The sequence below is a fragment of the Photinus pyralis genome, unplaced genomic scaffold (genome assembly GCF_008802855.1).
Source record: "Photinus pyralis isolate 1611_PpyrPB1 unplaced genomic scaffold, Ppyr1.3 Ppyr1.4_LG2, whole genome shotgun sequence".
In the NCBI taxonomy this organism is placed as follows: domain Eukaryota; kingdom Metazoa; phylum Arthropoda; class Insecta; order Coleoptera; family Lampyridae; genus Photinus; species Photinus pyralis.
Window position 1 is genome coordinate 53,242,233 of NW_022170403.1, and position 15,993 is coordinate 53,258,225.

Genomic DNA, 15,993 nt, shown 5'->3' on the forward strand with positions numbered 1-15,993 from the left:
TTAGATAATAAAAGCCGCAAAGCTATTTTGTTTATATGAGAGCAGTTAGTAAACGAACTCAAAAGCATTTATGGACGATCGTTATTAAATGTAAGGATGTGTTTTTGTTCAACAATTATATAATAACTTTGATCCATTACTCGAAGTAACATCAGGGCATACCTACCTATCGGTTACCATTGGATTTAAATTCAACGCTTTTACTTTAGGGGAAGGTGACGCCAAATTCGCATCCACGTACAAATCGTGTTAAAAAATGATCTTTTTGCGGGAAGTTGTTTATCGCACCAAGAGCTTTAAAAAATGCCTCGTTGCAAATTTTTGCAAGAATGCTCGAATATTTGGGTTTGGCATTAAGAATATCAAAATGAAATAGGTTGGAAAATTTTTAAAATAATTCAGATGGCGAAATTTTTAACAGAAAACCAGTTTACCATCTAGTCTATTATGCAGAATTAACTAATTCGTCAACAATTAAAAGAGTAGAGTAACATTTCAATGTGCTACATCACATGAAGTTATCCAAAAGATGACGCCGTCACTGGTATCACAAGAGAGCGACAGGTTCCATCAATCAAAGTTTGACAAAAACAAAAATAATAAAATATCTTCCAAATCCGTGTTTAAATCGGCCAGTGAGTTCCAAACCCTTCATCCCGATCATGAATAAACGAGAAAGAACAAGGCCTGGTTTGGACCTGAAAGAACGGATAGAAAAATACTATTCATCAGTGTGGTACCAATAGCACTTCTTGCTAGAATAGAACTATGCTTTTACCCTTTGCCAAATCAAAAGTTTTACACTATTTGGAAAGTATTGATAACTAGTTGTAAGGTAAACTCCGAACTGGACTTTACGACTACTTATAATATAATCATAGTATAACATTTAGAAAATGCCCTTTGGTGCCTTTATTTTCAACCCGACGCAAAAAGTATATGAGAATTTTTTGGAGAGCTCATCAAGATATATCTTTTTTTGTATTTAACATTGTCCATTATGGTGCTTACTTTTCGAGAAAAGTGCAACTTTAATTCAAAATTTCTCACACACAACTGTAATGGATTTTTTGAAGATTTTTTTATGTCACATTATCCAGTGTTTTCAACTTCACCCTCACCCTCAAAAACTCTGAAGATGGTAGCGGATCAAAACCAAAATAGAACAATTCCCCGTGCAAACCTGTATACACCTCAAATTTCATCAGATTCTGGCGCGTTTGAGTTATCGTGTTCACAAAAAACGAACCACATAAATATATCTGATTTGAATAAATTTGTTGATTTAGTAACAATTTCTACAGTACTGACTGTGGTAGATGATTCGCGAGGAAGCTATGACTGAAACAATTGCATGTTGCAATGTAAATTTCCCTATGACCCATTTTAAATAACTCAATCCCTTTACATTGTCGTATGGCTCATCTTAAAAAAACACCCTGTATGTACATACTTTGTATATAGTCTGCAAGTAAGAAAGCTGAAACGACCAGCAACTCAGACCATGATGAGAATAAGTCAGTTTCAAACAAAACTATATACAAAACTCCCTAAAAATATGCGAAAAAAAGGATAACTACAAAAAATTTTGATATCAACGATAATCAACAAGATACGAGGAATAACGTACAATTTTCAGTAAGGGAATAATGTTTTGATCCTCAGTTCGCATTCGGAATCGCGATTTTTAATCCGGAAAATCGGTCGGTGCAGGTTTGATATCGCTGTCTCTTTCCGTTTTCAAGTTAGACCAGAAACAGACGACGGACAAACGAACACACAAAACCAACGCATAAGGGGAATGTCCGTCAAAAAAATTCCGCTAAAAACGTATCCCTGGAAAGTCTACTGTCACCCAAAAACAAAAAATTGAGCTTATCTCACATATTTATAAGCGAGTTGTGGTGGCATGGTGTATTATGATCCCCTTCCCTATTTCCGCACGTACCACTACTACTGCAGTAAGTGCATGCAACTTCCTTAATTGTGCTGCAATTTGATTAAAATTTTATGTTAGGTTCCTGTAATAAAAGCAAACAAGCCCCACTCATCTGAAGCCAAGCTAAACTTTTGAAAATGGGGGGAGGGGGTTCCCTTCATGGTATTGTAATGAAAGGTCTCATCAAAATAAATTGGTTTGTGCAAACCATAACTGTGCTGCGAGACTCATTTTCGAGATCAGTGGGTGACGGGGCCTGAAGGGGGGAGGTTAGAAATTAATTTTATCTTTCATGGTATTCTAATTAAAGGTCTCAACGAAAGGAACCATTTTCTATACCAACTACTGCTGACTTTCTCACCCCTTATCAAAAGAGGGGGAGAGGTGGGTCAGTACGTGGAACTGGTTTTATCCTTCATGGTACTTTAATGAAAGGTCTCAACGAAAGGAATTAATTTCTACTAACCATAGTCCTCCTCCTCGACTCCTTATAGTGATCGGATTATCCCTTATATCTCCAGAACGGATTGTCGGAAGAGGGTACTCACAAAGGACGATTGAGACGCCTGAAAGAAATATATCCATTGGTGATTTGAAAACTTTAAGAGTGAATATCTCGAAAGCGGTTTGTCGGAGGAAAGTATTCTCACAGGCAAAATGAGGATAGGGACGAGACATATCTATTGGTGAAGTCTAAGCTTATATTTCTGTGATTTGTATGTATTCCTGACGGTCTTTAAATGTTTATGTGTATAGAACCTCCTCCCCTTATAACCCAACCATTTCCTAAGCTATTTTGGATTTAAAAAAATGCGCGTTATCTGCACAAGAGTTGTGCACAATTTGTACTTGTTTTCTTTTGATTGCTTCTTTCCTTCCTTTTCGATTTTTTTCCGTAAAGGTTTTGTTTTGCAACTGGACAATGCATAACTACAAAACTACATCGTAATTCAACGAACTGAAATGTTTATTTATTATTTGCTCTATACGTACTCTGCTACCGCGTCTCTTTCTATAAAATACAAACAAAATGTATAAGACCACTACAACTTGTTTGCGTTTTGTCCGCCCGTCCGTCCGGACCCACTTCTGCTGTTTTGAACTACGTTTAGGCTCTGATTATATTCAAAGGTTTAGGGGAATTGTCGTAGAGTTCTGAATTTTTTTTGCAATAGATAGTGTATAGGTTGAAGGTGTGCCATGTGGCCTTCACATTTTGTTGTCTTAAGTGAGGCTTCCCCTAGAATTATTTCCCACGATGCTGCCTCTGAAAGTAAAACGGGCATAACTTTAACATGCGCCAACCAATTTGTCTCAAATTATCCATACGCATAGCTCTCTCTAACAGATCACTTTTAACACAATTTTCACGCGAAAACACAATTGCCCTGGACTATACAGTATCATTGAATAAAAAATTTTATTCAATGACAGTATACAGTGCGTTCGAGAAAAGAGAGTCACTTGAATATCTCTTTTATTTGGCGAGATACGAAAAATTTGTCCAAATATAATGCTATATGTGACATTAGGATCTATCTGATCGCATATTCAAAGTACCGATATCGCTCCGGTTTATCCGGAAATCAATGCAACTTTTGTTTTTCAAGTGCAATGCCTATGTTTTTCACGATATTTAAAAGAGCAATCAATTTTCTGTATGACATAAAATATGCATATGGTTGATATACAAAAGAAAATGGAGAAATTCCCTGATTCAATATTTAGAAAAATTATTAAATCTAGTATGCCGTGTGCCATATCATACAGAAAAGACCTACAATAAGTTGTTCAATGTTTCGTTTTTTAAGATTTACTTTTGCACAATACGATCTCCCCGTGTAATACAGGCATCGTGCACCCTGACAGCACACGGCATACATTTTCCAAATATTGGATACGAATTTCACCCTGGCTCATCAACATTCCTACCGAGCATACCACCCAATTCAAAAATGTTTAGAAGGGGTTGCTACCCATTAGGTATCTCGGGATTTGTTGGAACTACGCAGCTACTTTTGATCGCATAGTAGGAAATTTCATCCTCTTCATAAATGATATAGACTGATTTTTCGTGTAATCGATAATTCTCAAGATATTTACGAAAACTTGAAAAAAATCTGAAAAAGTCGAGATTTTTCGACAACCACTCAAATAGCGCAGGTCTTTGGAAGTTGAAAACTTGGTTTTGCACTACCCTCAACTCATACATCTTAACATAACAAAAAATCAGATTTGCTTCATTTTTCCAATGTTGCATGTCTTGTTTGACTGGCCTATGGAGAAATCTGTACTACTGTTGCCCAGCGTCTCACGCAAGAAGATTCTGGTAACAGTTCTCTCCCCCAATTGACGATGTCGCGTGTCACTTTCGATATCTAGAGACAATATGAATACTTAATGAAGTAAAGGTAATACCTATGTAAATAGGCTATTTGATAATTAATCTATTAGGGACATTATGTTCTTTATACTCACAATTGCGAATTGTTGCAGGTTATTTCTGAATACTGTAAAAAACGGCAACAAAATCGACCATTTTCACATATCGTTATGGATTTACATCAGGAAGCAATGGCCGATTTGGAAATGGCACTTGAATCCTCATGGGGTCTTCCTATAATGCCAGAGATTCGATCCAGAAAAAGGTAATTACATATAGCTTAATCTCAATTAATATTATTGCTGTGTAGAACCATCACGGAGACGTCGACGACCACATTTAATTTGCCTAAGCCTTGGTCGGCGATAGGTAGACCAAATAACACCAAACCGAAACTAACGAAAGAAGCAAGCACTAGTATGGAATACCTTTCGACAGATACCAAAAACTGGTTAACGCCCGGTACGCGGATTCGTCCAAAATCGATGTGTGTACCTTTGGGAATTAATCATAATTCAAATTACGGCATTGAGAATCCGTACTTAAAACTTCTGGACGAGGAGAGATTAAATTACGTGTTTCCCCCATACGAAGATGTTCACAATAAAGCTCCAAGCTACTACTTTGAACATAGCAGTGCAAAACCAGCGTTGACTAGAAGAAATTGTTCTAACCAGAAGCAGAGTAAAGTTAGACGAAATCCTGTACAACGCGCCGCGTCAAGACTATACCACGCAAGTGATGTTCCTAAAGATCCAGTAACGGGTGCACGAGACTGTGTTGGGCCAGAATTTGTAGTTAGGGCAACATTACCGAGCAAAAAACACGTATTGCCCGACTGTAAGGGAAACGTTCGAAAGAATGTAACTGTCATTTTACTAAACGGTCAAAAGCTTGATATCAGTTGTAATCCCAACACTACCACAGCCGGCCAGTTATTTGAGGTGAGTAAATAGTCAACTTTTTCTTAGGTTTTAGACGAAGTGGTTTTCAGTTAATTATACAGAAGGAACATATCGAAGAGAATTTTATGTTGGGACTCTCCGCGCTGATCGCCGGAGATTTTGTTTTTCTACCCTCTGATGCACGAATTTGCAAAGCAATGGGTCTGGGTAATGCACAGATAGCGTTAACTCTGTTTGTCAGGGTGCGTTTCTTTCTGCCAAGCTTGAGAGCAATTCGAAGTCATCAAGCGCGACATATGCTGTACTTGCAGCTTAGGCGTTGTATTCTCGAATACCAGTTACCTTGCACTTACGCGCAGCTGATGGATTTTGGAGGTTTAGCGCTACAAGCCGAATTTGGAGATTACACAAAAAAAGTAGCGATTCCGTTTGTTGTTCGAATGTTTTGCAATTTTGTTTCAGGAACATGGTGCCAAAGATTACTTTCTTCTGGAACATTACGTGCCTGAAACAGTCTCTTGTAATTCGGATGAGTACAAATGTTTGAAAGAGGACCTTACACTTGCTCATATGACTAGAAGAGGTTTAAGTACAGATAGAGCCGAAGAAAACTTTATGATTCTTGCGCAGACGTTTCCGCATTATGGGGGCCACTTTTATACTGCTGTTTGGGTAAGCTTTTAATCAAAAATTTTGTTAATTTTTTTAATATTTACATCTCGCTCAAATTTCATCGTACAGTCAGTCAAGTGAAGTGCACTATTGTGGTACAACTCGCCTGCAATAGAGGGTGCGAACAGAAACTTATGATTGCGGGGGTTACGTATTTCAAACACGGAGGTCGCAAATCCTCTTATTTTACTCGCGGTGCAGTAACCTAATACGAAAGTTTTTTATACATTCATTCGCGACAACGGAAAAAATATCTCGGCGCTTTAAACCGACGCATCCTTGGTCTAAACTCGGACATTTTTCTTCTCAATGGTCTGCAATTTGACCATCGAAATCCTGCTGACTCTTCCTGATCAAGAGACTGACCTAATGCTGAGCTAGCAATTGTAACCCAGTACTAATTCAGAAGACGAAATATGATATACATTCCAGACATCTCGCCTCGAGAGGTTCTCGAAACCCATTAAAAAACAATATTCCATAGAAATTAAACGCACCACATTTTCACCGCGGTTGACAAATTTATTTTTTGAATTTCCACCAAATCATTTATTTGGAAAACCAATTCAACCCGCTAAATTGTGATATTCTGTGAGTTTCTATGATTTGTAATTCCCAAACCATTTAAACCCCTCATGTTTACAAAAATCAACATTACCCAAATCTCTCAAAATCGAAAAAAATTCAACCTATCGTTACACCGTTAGGAAAAAGGTCTCTAAGTGATTTGAAGGGCCTTTAAGAGTCGGCTAACAATTCCTAAGGGCTGGCAAGATTCTGTGAAGATCTGATAAAGGCTTTTAAAGTCCTTAAAAATAAAGATTTGAACAAATAATAAAATTTAAAAAACATTGAGGGACTCAAAGGCTCTCAGTTTCTTAAAAGTTTTAAAGACTTGAAAAGCCTTTAGGAGATCCTCACAGAATCTTAGAAGCTTGTAGTGGTGGGAGGTTTCAGCCATAAACCCAACCCACTATACATAGAGCCTTTGGAGATGCTTAATAGTGTTTAAAATTGCTTAACACTCCTTATAGACAGTATTTATAAAAGCATAGTCTTTAAAGGACTTTAAGTGTTGTAAACAGCTTTAAAGGGTCTCCAAGAGTTCCAGAAGCTGTTCGAGTTCTTAAGGTTTTCTTATTTCTTTAAGAGCCAAACTTGGAGGTATTTGAGAGCTTGTAAAAGACTTGAATGATCTTGAAGAACCTTGAAGAGCCTTTATGCATATTAAGGAGTATTTTCTTTGAGTCTCTATAAGCCTCCCAAGGTTTTCAAAAATATTTAAGAGACCCCAAGGGTTTTCTTCGACTTTGAGAACCTTTCACTTTTTAAATTACATTTATGGACCTTTAAAAAGGTCTTCACTGACTTTCAATACTCGGTAACGGTTTCTAAGGACTTCCAAAAGTTTCCAAGATTTTGTAAAAATCTCCCAAAGGCTTTTAGAAGTATGTAAAAAAAGAAACTTTGAGAGCTTTTAAAAGTTGTCATTCAGTTACAGAGATTTGGATAATTAGTTATTAGATAATTTGAAGAGTAGGGGTGTTTTCTGTTTAGCTAATACGGATTTCCCCTCGCGGCTTTTAGATGACGTAACCGCACTCGACCCCTAACAGAAATCTCCAATCCGTCGCACTAAAAGCACCTTTATGTGTGTGTTTGCCCCATTAATTCGTTGATACATCTGGTATCATAAATAGGTATTTAAAAATTAAATGCTCATACTTTCGCCACCATTTCCTTCTTCCGCTTTCATTCTACCTCCCTTTTCCTTCCTCCTCTCTTCCCAAATCTTCGATTTTTTGGCATTTAATTCCATTTCTTCACTCGAGAACATTCTAGAATACTCGGGAGCGTTCGAGGACTTTCGAAAAAGAGGGTTGTTTGCTATATAAGCAAATCGAATTGCGTTTTAGTTCAGTTCCAATTTCAACGCCGAAGTAATAAATAGTTCACACTGTTATAAATTGTTGCGGGGTGGGGGCAGGGGGGCGCGATCTTGGCACCCGGCGATACATTCGAATTGCTGTCCCGTGTCCGGTTCGATAACGTCGCAGTCTTTAAACGCCAATTCTTATTTTTCGCTAGGGAAAATCCGTTGCAGCGCCCAATTTTTACTCCTTTATATTTGTACACATTTCCAAAGATAACTTTGTGGAGGATATAGTAATTTACATTGCATGTTTAATGCTTTGCCTTAATGATTAATTGAAGGTAATTATACAGAGTTCTTATTATTATTCATATGTGTGGTATAAATTCATTTTTACCATTTACAGTATAAAACTATTACCCCGTCTAGCACCCCTTGAACTAAAAGCACCCAAGTAAATTAAAAAGGGGGTCATGGGGCACGAAATAAACCCTCTCGATTATGTATTTTTTATTTTTCTGTTTTGTTATTCTGACTCCTTAACTAACGAAAACGATTTCCCTTCATTTTTAATACTATTAAGATGAAATTATTATTATCTCAAAAATATTTTAGGTACTCAAAGATAATAGACAGAAGGATGTTTGGCTCTACATAAGCGCGCAAGGTATCAATTTGTATGAGAGAAACAGCACCAGCCATCAGTGGAACCTTGTCCTTTTGGAAATGTTTGAGTGGAGAATGATCCAAACACTGTGCTACAGTAAGCACTATCTTTGCGTTCTACCTCACACTACTAAAGCCCACAATCTGAAGCTAAAAAAATACAAACTTAAAATGGACCACAAAAAGTAAGCATAATTTCCTCGTTTATCATTAACAATACAGTTCAACTTTCAGGAGTTACTTCACGTTTCGGCTTGCTTCATTACATCATCAGTTTTTTCTCCGACTTCGAACACAATACGCGTCTCTACAAACGTTATCGGAACAGTTTGGAGTACAATTAAAGGACATGAAAAACGAAACAAACTCCCTTTGTAAATTAGAAGCGCTCACGAACCCATTTTACGTACTAGATTCAGCAGCGGTGAATGCCGAAACCGAGTTCAAAATAGAATTTTGCGCGTCTCCACGTGCCAGCTTGAAACGCAATTCCGACTTGCGCTTTAAACGATCGAAGAGTATCGGCGACTTTGGAGGCGCCCATGACGACTGTCTCATGATCGAGGAGTATCAAAATAAAGAAAATGAAAATCCCGATCACGGTAGAGGTGAGAATAACAGAAGTTGCGGCGGATTGATTTTGGACAGCAGCTGCTTGTCCGGTTTGCCGAACTCGAGCGTGTGGGACAAGCGGCGGGGTGTCAAAATGGGGGTGAGCGCTTTTCAAAGTAACGGACAGAGAGTGTCAAGATCAATGGAAGCTGTAAATGCGTTGCTTAACGAAGAACTGGAACAACTATCGCTGCAGTCTACTTCGTTGCATTGTAGCTCCACTTCAGTGTCAAGATCTCCAGTTGTTGAGTACAGAGAAGTGCAGGATGCGTATATTTTAGGTAGGTTTGCTTTAAAAATACTTGTATGCCCCCCCCCCCACACACTCAGGATGATCTTCTATATTACAAAAACCCAAGCAAGTTCACTTATCATCTTTAATCTTGTTACAGATTCATCAATCAAATCAACAGGAAATCAATTCTTACCCGATTTTCAAGAATCTTTAAGCGCCTCGCTCCTAGAAAAATTGAACAACATTTCCTTTGCCGAAGAGTGCACCTTATACTCTGTAACCATCGATAGAGACGAAAAAGGAAGTTTGGGTCTACAAATTATGGAGGGTTCCGATGGTAAAGTGTATATACAGTCCGTATTGACGGGGGGACCAGCGCACTTGCAGGGTAACATCCGCGTCGGTGATCAGATAGTTGCGGTGAATGGACGCAATCTCTTAAGTGTAAAGTACAGTGACGCGCTCGAGTTGTTGAAAGTGAGTGGGAAAAAGGTAGAATTTGTGCTGTCGCATATCTCGGTGAATAAGAACAATATTTACAACCAAGCAACGTTGCCGATGTCAGATTTGAAAAGCAAAAATGACACGGGCTTATCCAGTAAAAAGTTTAGTAGCAGGTTGAAACGAATGTCGTACCCAAATAATATTACGGGCTATTTACAATTGGGCGAATCGTTAAATTTGCGATGTAGCCCCATTGAAAAGCATGTGACCGAAAGCTGTCATGATATTACAAATCCAAACAAGTCCAAAGCCGATGTGCCATATCATAAACATATTCGGTACGGTTTAGAACCGAATTTTCACCACAATGACAGTCCCTTACCAAATCTAAACAGAAATGTTTCGAAATCGTGCACGCACATTGGCGAAAATAACCCCGCTAATAATAAGGCAGTTATTGTTGATATGATACCCAAAGTCAAATCGTATAAGTGCTTACGGAATGAAATTGAGTTAGAGAATGGTGATGTTTCTCATATTCCGTTACCGCGCAGCTTAGGATTGAGTAGAAAGTGGAGAGGTCCTGTTCAGTACCCGGTTACTCCAGTCAAAAAAGCAGAAAGTTCACAGGACGACAGTTCGACATACGTAACAACTTCGGACGAAGAGCAAATTTTTATATGAGTGGCTAGTCACTACTTCTTTAGGTTTTAAGTTGCTAAAAACTGACATGCGCACTGGATTGCAGCAAAGTCTTCCTTAACAAGGGAATAGTTAGTGTAATATACTCAATAATCACTCAAATTAGGGAGTCGCCTGTGATTCGAATTGTGTAAAGCTTATCGTGCAAATTTAGTGCACAAAGGAGTAAACAACAGCAACAACATAGACCTACATGCAATGTTTTGATTATGTTTACTATACTTTAGTGAAATTACATCCCCTTCAATTAATGGTAGCTATTTTTATTTTTTTAACGTAGAAGATTGGATGGATCAGTTGTCTTAGTGGAAATCGGCATTGTTTTAAAGTTTAAACAATGGAATCAGTTGTTCTGTACATTTTGGGCTATAATCCGTTATTCCTCAACAAAACTCCAATTACAAGAGTTAACACTTTTTTTATTATACCTGAATCACAATCTCCGTTTTAAACACTCAAATGCGTGCGAAAAAAGGCCTTTAAAACATACGTGCTTTAAAGTTGCTAAGTAACGATACTTCAAGTATGACTTTTGAAATTGTCATCTGGATGAAATAAAAAATCTTCCTAAGTCGCTTTCTGTAAATGCAGAACATTTCTTTGGCTTGCACCTATCCTTTGGTTGAAGCTTTTACAAACGCGCGTAATTTAGGGCATGCTTCCAAATCTGTTCCACTTTTTAGTCCCAGCAATAAGTGAAGTTTTGAATGAATGCACCAAAAGATAGAAGATTTAAATACCTTTGACATTTCCTTCATTTATGCCAGCATTATTGATGCATTTAATTGACTTTATTCGTAAGTAACTTCCTATTCATCCAAGGAAACAACTTTTCATATGCTTGATAATAGGCTTTACTGGATTGAGATTTTACACCTACCAACGTTTGTTTAGATTTTACAACAATCGATTTAATGGACGGTGTATTATCTTTTTCAACGGAAATCGTTTAATTCACAAAGACGACAATTTTTATAAGCAAACGTCAAGTGACATTTCCATGGCAATCGTGAAATTACGAACACCCAGCCCACTTAATTAAACATGTATTCGAGTATAACGTCAATATGATTTCATTGTATTTCCTATTTTTAAATTATACTGCAGGTATAATAAAAAATACTATAAGATACACGTGTATAAATGGTCTTTAAAGCACTTGCAACGTTAAAGGCACTCCGCTTTGCGTCGTGCCCTTAAACTCGTTGCGCGTGCTTTAAAGACTTGATTATACACTTGTATCTTAATATACTATTAATACCTAGTCACATTGTAATCGTTTTGTTAATCATTGGCGACTTAATACCGATCAATAAGATTATTCTTTATCTTAGACCAGGGGATTTCTTTTAGAACCGGGTGAACTGTGATGATTTGTCACTTTGATTCTATGCGGTTGAATCCAACCTGAGTTTAACGGTTATGCCTGGCCTATTCCTACCATTTTAGGTAAGATCGCCGACGAAAGTAATGATAATCGGAAGCTTACTGCTACTGCAACCAACCAACCCAACACTATCTAAAATGGCAACGTTGAAGCGTAAGTTTTCCGGCGGGGATTCGTGTGGGATGGGCCGCACGGCGTCGCGCATTGTCGTGTTTGCTTTTGCGTTTCTTCGTCGCTGCCTTGATATAAACGTTACAGTAGGTATAATTACAAGAATTGGATTTTGCGTATTAGGCCAGTAAATGAAAGTGGAATACGGCGATACTGTGTAATTTTCCGCGTGGTCACCGAATCGCATGAAAATTTGGATTAGTTTCTACTTACCCTCCACTTCAAAGTTGAACTTGAGCCCCGGGGTTGCTTTTTATTTCTTAGAGGAAGGAAATTTTTCAAAATTTCAAAAAGCTACATTTTTTCAAAAAAGCACTTTGAACCGGTCAAACTTACAGATCGTATAAACAATACATAAATAAAGTAAACTGTAAAGCGGTAACGCTTAATTACAATTTTGAGCGTAACTCACTTAGTTTTGATGCTAGGAACTTTTCTTAAAAACAAAAAGAAAGGTTTTTTCAAACACTTTAAAAAGGTATTCATAAGTTTTCCCCGAAAAGTGCTCCATTTTTTGGTTATTTCACGTTGAAGTACACGATTTGGAATTTGACGAATGAGAACCTACTTTTCATGAGCTACAACTTTGCTTGTACTGAGTCTACAGACTTCATATACAGGGTGGTGACTTGCGTCACGTATCATAGGGATTTCAATGTAAAATTCATAACATGCCATTATTGGCTCCCCAAATTCCTTTAGAGCAAAAATGTATTAAGGTTTTTTTGTAGAAAAAAATTTTTTACGTCAATCAACCGTATTAGTTTTCAATTTTTTGCATAATAAAGAGGGAAAATTGGAAAAATAAGACCCCATCTTTTTCAATAATCTGTGATGCCATGGAATTTTATAATTCAAAAACTACGCCAATATCCGTCATGCCATGGAATGTCTGCTATAAAACAAATCAAATTCTATCAAAAAGTATTATATTTAGAACAGCGAATTCAACATAAAGAAATACCAAATTACTAAAAACGGTTTCCTAATATAACAATTTACAATAAATGTTCGAATAAGTCACCATTAACTGCAAGACAGTAACCAAGTCGATCATAAAATCCATTTCGAACTGCTGCTAATTGATAATTCGATATCTTTTTGTTTTAGAAAATTCCATGGCATCGCAGATTATTGATTATTGAATGCGGGTATTATTTTCCAATTTTCCGTCGTATATGAAAAATATTGATCGGCGTAAAAAAATGTTTCTACAAAAAACTTTAATACATTTTTGCTCCAAAATAATTTGGGGAGCCAATAATCGCATGTTATGAATTTTACATTGAAATCCCTATGATGCGTTACGCAAGTCACCACCCTGTATAGACCATTTTGTTTGTTTTATTATAAGCTATATTTTTGCTAAGAATACTTTTTTCGATACAATACCTACTTAGAGTTATTTGCAAAAAACCGTCTGAAAACGTGGTTTTTTGTTGAAAAATGAACATTTTCACTCGCAAATAACTCGAATACTTTTGTCTTACTGGAAAAACTCAACAAAAGTTGCTTCTCCCCCCCCCTCCCGAGAAGGGGTCGCATTCACCCCCCAAGTAAAAGCAACACCTTTGAAGTAGAGGGTAAGAGGAACCTAAATCCAAATTTTCAAGCAAATCCGTCGAGGCGCGTTAAAAATTACACGCCAAAACGGTAATTTACTGGCGTATATTGGTTTTCCCAATTGTTGCAATATACCTACCTACTACTCCCGTTAAATCAAGACAGTCCCGAAGACAAAGAAACTGCTAAGAAGGAACAAGGCGCGACACGTAGAGTAAAAAGAAAAGGATTCATTGACACTCATTTTTTTTTTTCACTTTCGGTTTGACTGAAAACCTAACTTTCCCAGAATCTAATGCATTAAATCCGGTTTTCTCAATTTTTGTAATTACACCTACTGTAGCGTTTATATCAAGGCAGTGACGAAGAAACGCCGAAGCAAAGACGACAATGCGGCCGCGCCGTCACGAATTCCCGCCGGAAAAGTTACACTTCAACGGTGCCATTTTCGATAGTGTAAAGTTGGTTGCCTAAGTGACAGTAAGCTTCCGATTGTCTTTACTTTCGTCAGTGATCGTACCTATTGAATTTTTATTTAGCCATTGCTGTTCAACATCAAGCTGTTTTCGACCGCGCAAGTTTTACTAGCTTTGTTTTTGTCTTCATTGTAATAAAGCGCAACAAACCTGAAATACTTAATTGCATTAGGTACTCAATGATTGTACAATATAAGTAAATTGTTAGATTAAAACACTTATAATCGCTGGAAAACAAACGCCAAAAACCACACAAAAATCTATAATCAGCCGAAATCGCTCACATAAGGCCTGTTTCCCGAGTGAGATGCATTTTTTTGGAAATGTTAATATGTAAACCAACACATTGTAAATGAGTTGCCTAAAAAAAATTCAGGCAATTAGGAAATTAATACTTCTGTCTGCCTCTATCACATGGAGAGAGCGCATGCGCCCTCTCACCAGCAGATCTTACGCTGCGTCCTTCTTTTTCACGGAACAATACCCATGTTTCTCTCTCGCGCGCTACTTAAAATTGCGACAACGGTGCTGGCGGTATACGCATGCGCTCTCTCCATGTGATAGAGGCAGACATAAGTATTAATTACATTAATTTTAATTAAGAGTAGTCTTGACTTAATTTACAATGTGTTTTTTACATAATAAGATTGCTAAAAAACTTATTTTACTGAGTAAGCAGTTTTTTGTACGTCTAATTGTTGTGACGTCATGAAGCAAGCATTTATCAAGAAGCCCGTTTATCACTCAGTTTGACAAGCGAAAATTAATTTAAAGAATACTTCATAAATCTTTCACGATGGCATTACGAAAAATGTATAATACACTAAAAGCATTTTCTCCATCCATGCTGCGTTATGGAACGTCTGCTGTGATTTTGCTGACGTACATTACCGACTTTAAAACTGTACTGCAATACCTGCCATACTACAACGGAAAATACAAGGAATAAGTTGGCAATGTCGAAATTGCATGGTTTTTCAGTGTATATAAATACAGCTACATAGGTAATTTGAATGAACTTATTTATAATAATGTAAATATATAGAGATATTCACTGAAGGACCAATGATTGCAAATTGTAAAATAGATCATTTTAGAGCTTCCGTAGTGTAAATGTCAAGTGCCAATATCACTGTAATACATACATACCTACCTTGTTGGCTTTACTGCCCTGCATCATGGTAATATTAATGCGATCGATATGTGTTACATTACATCTGTTAAAAAAACGATTGTATCTACTATTAATACCATTTTAACATTACTATGATAGCGACAGGGCAGTTACTGTTCTGCTGTTTATTATCAGCAAATTAAGAACAATAGACCAAAACAAAGACAAATAAATTGATTACTCAAGTGTGCCAGCTAATATAATTAGATAGCTAGTATTTCTTTGGTTATTTCTCAATTGTGTAATAAGCGCGTATGGCCTTAATATACTAGTGAATGTGCATAAGCATTGTTTATTACGCCTTGTCTATGTAACATTTGTAACGAACAATATTAGTTTTCAGCGTGATTGTCGGGCCAAAGAAAAACGTGCCTAAATATTCTGAGAGTCTGATCAGTTTTAAAACTGTAATAAAGAATGTCAAATTAATTTTAAATTAATTGTAAATTAGCCATTTATATACTCATTATTAGAAATTAGTATTGTATTAGTAACTGTGTTAATTATCATGTAATAAATTTGTTGTTTTGTACGATTCTGTATAATTATTTATACCGTGCTTATTGTATTGTTCCTCTCCTTTCCATCTGCGATTTGGACATCAATATTAGTAAGTATAAGCAGGGGCGGACTGGCACGGGGGGGGGCGGGTGGCGATTGCCACCTGGCCTGTAGATCATAATGGCCCGTTGGAAATTTATAAGTATGTGCTGTATTTAGTTTCTTGCACTATTAATAAATTATTAACACGTTTCTCTAATTGGGGTTGATGTTAGGTTGTTAAAAAATTC

At 37.0% G+C, this 15,993-nt stretch overlaps 1 protein-coding gene across 1 annotated transcript in view; it reads left to right on the forward strand.

Annotated features, from left to right (window-relative positions):
* The window catches only part of LOC116164104, a 49,481-nt gene extending 38,578 nt beyond the window's left edge, over positions 1–10,903 (forward strand). Inside the window, exons 5-11 of the mRNA XM_031478231.1 lie at positions 4,436–4,587; positions 4,633–5,266; positions 5,317–5,643; positions 5,690–5,899; positions 8,388–8,623; positions 8,673–9,331; positions 9,443–10,903. Of these exons, the coding sequence (XP_031334091.1) occupies positions 4,436–4,587; positions 4,633–5,266; positions 5,317–5,643; positions 5,690–5,899; positions 8,388–8,623; positions 8,673–9,331; positions 9,443–10,413 (3,189 nt within the window). The 3' untranslated portion in view covers positions 10,414–10,903. The remainder of the gene's footprint in view (positions 1–4,435; positions 4,588–4,632; positions 5,267–5,316; positions 5,644–5,689; positions 5,900–8,387; positions 8,624–8,672; positions 9,332–9,442) is intronic.
* Positions 10,904–15,993: the final 5,090 nt, after the last annotated feature.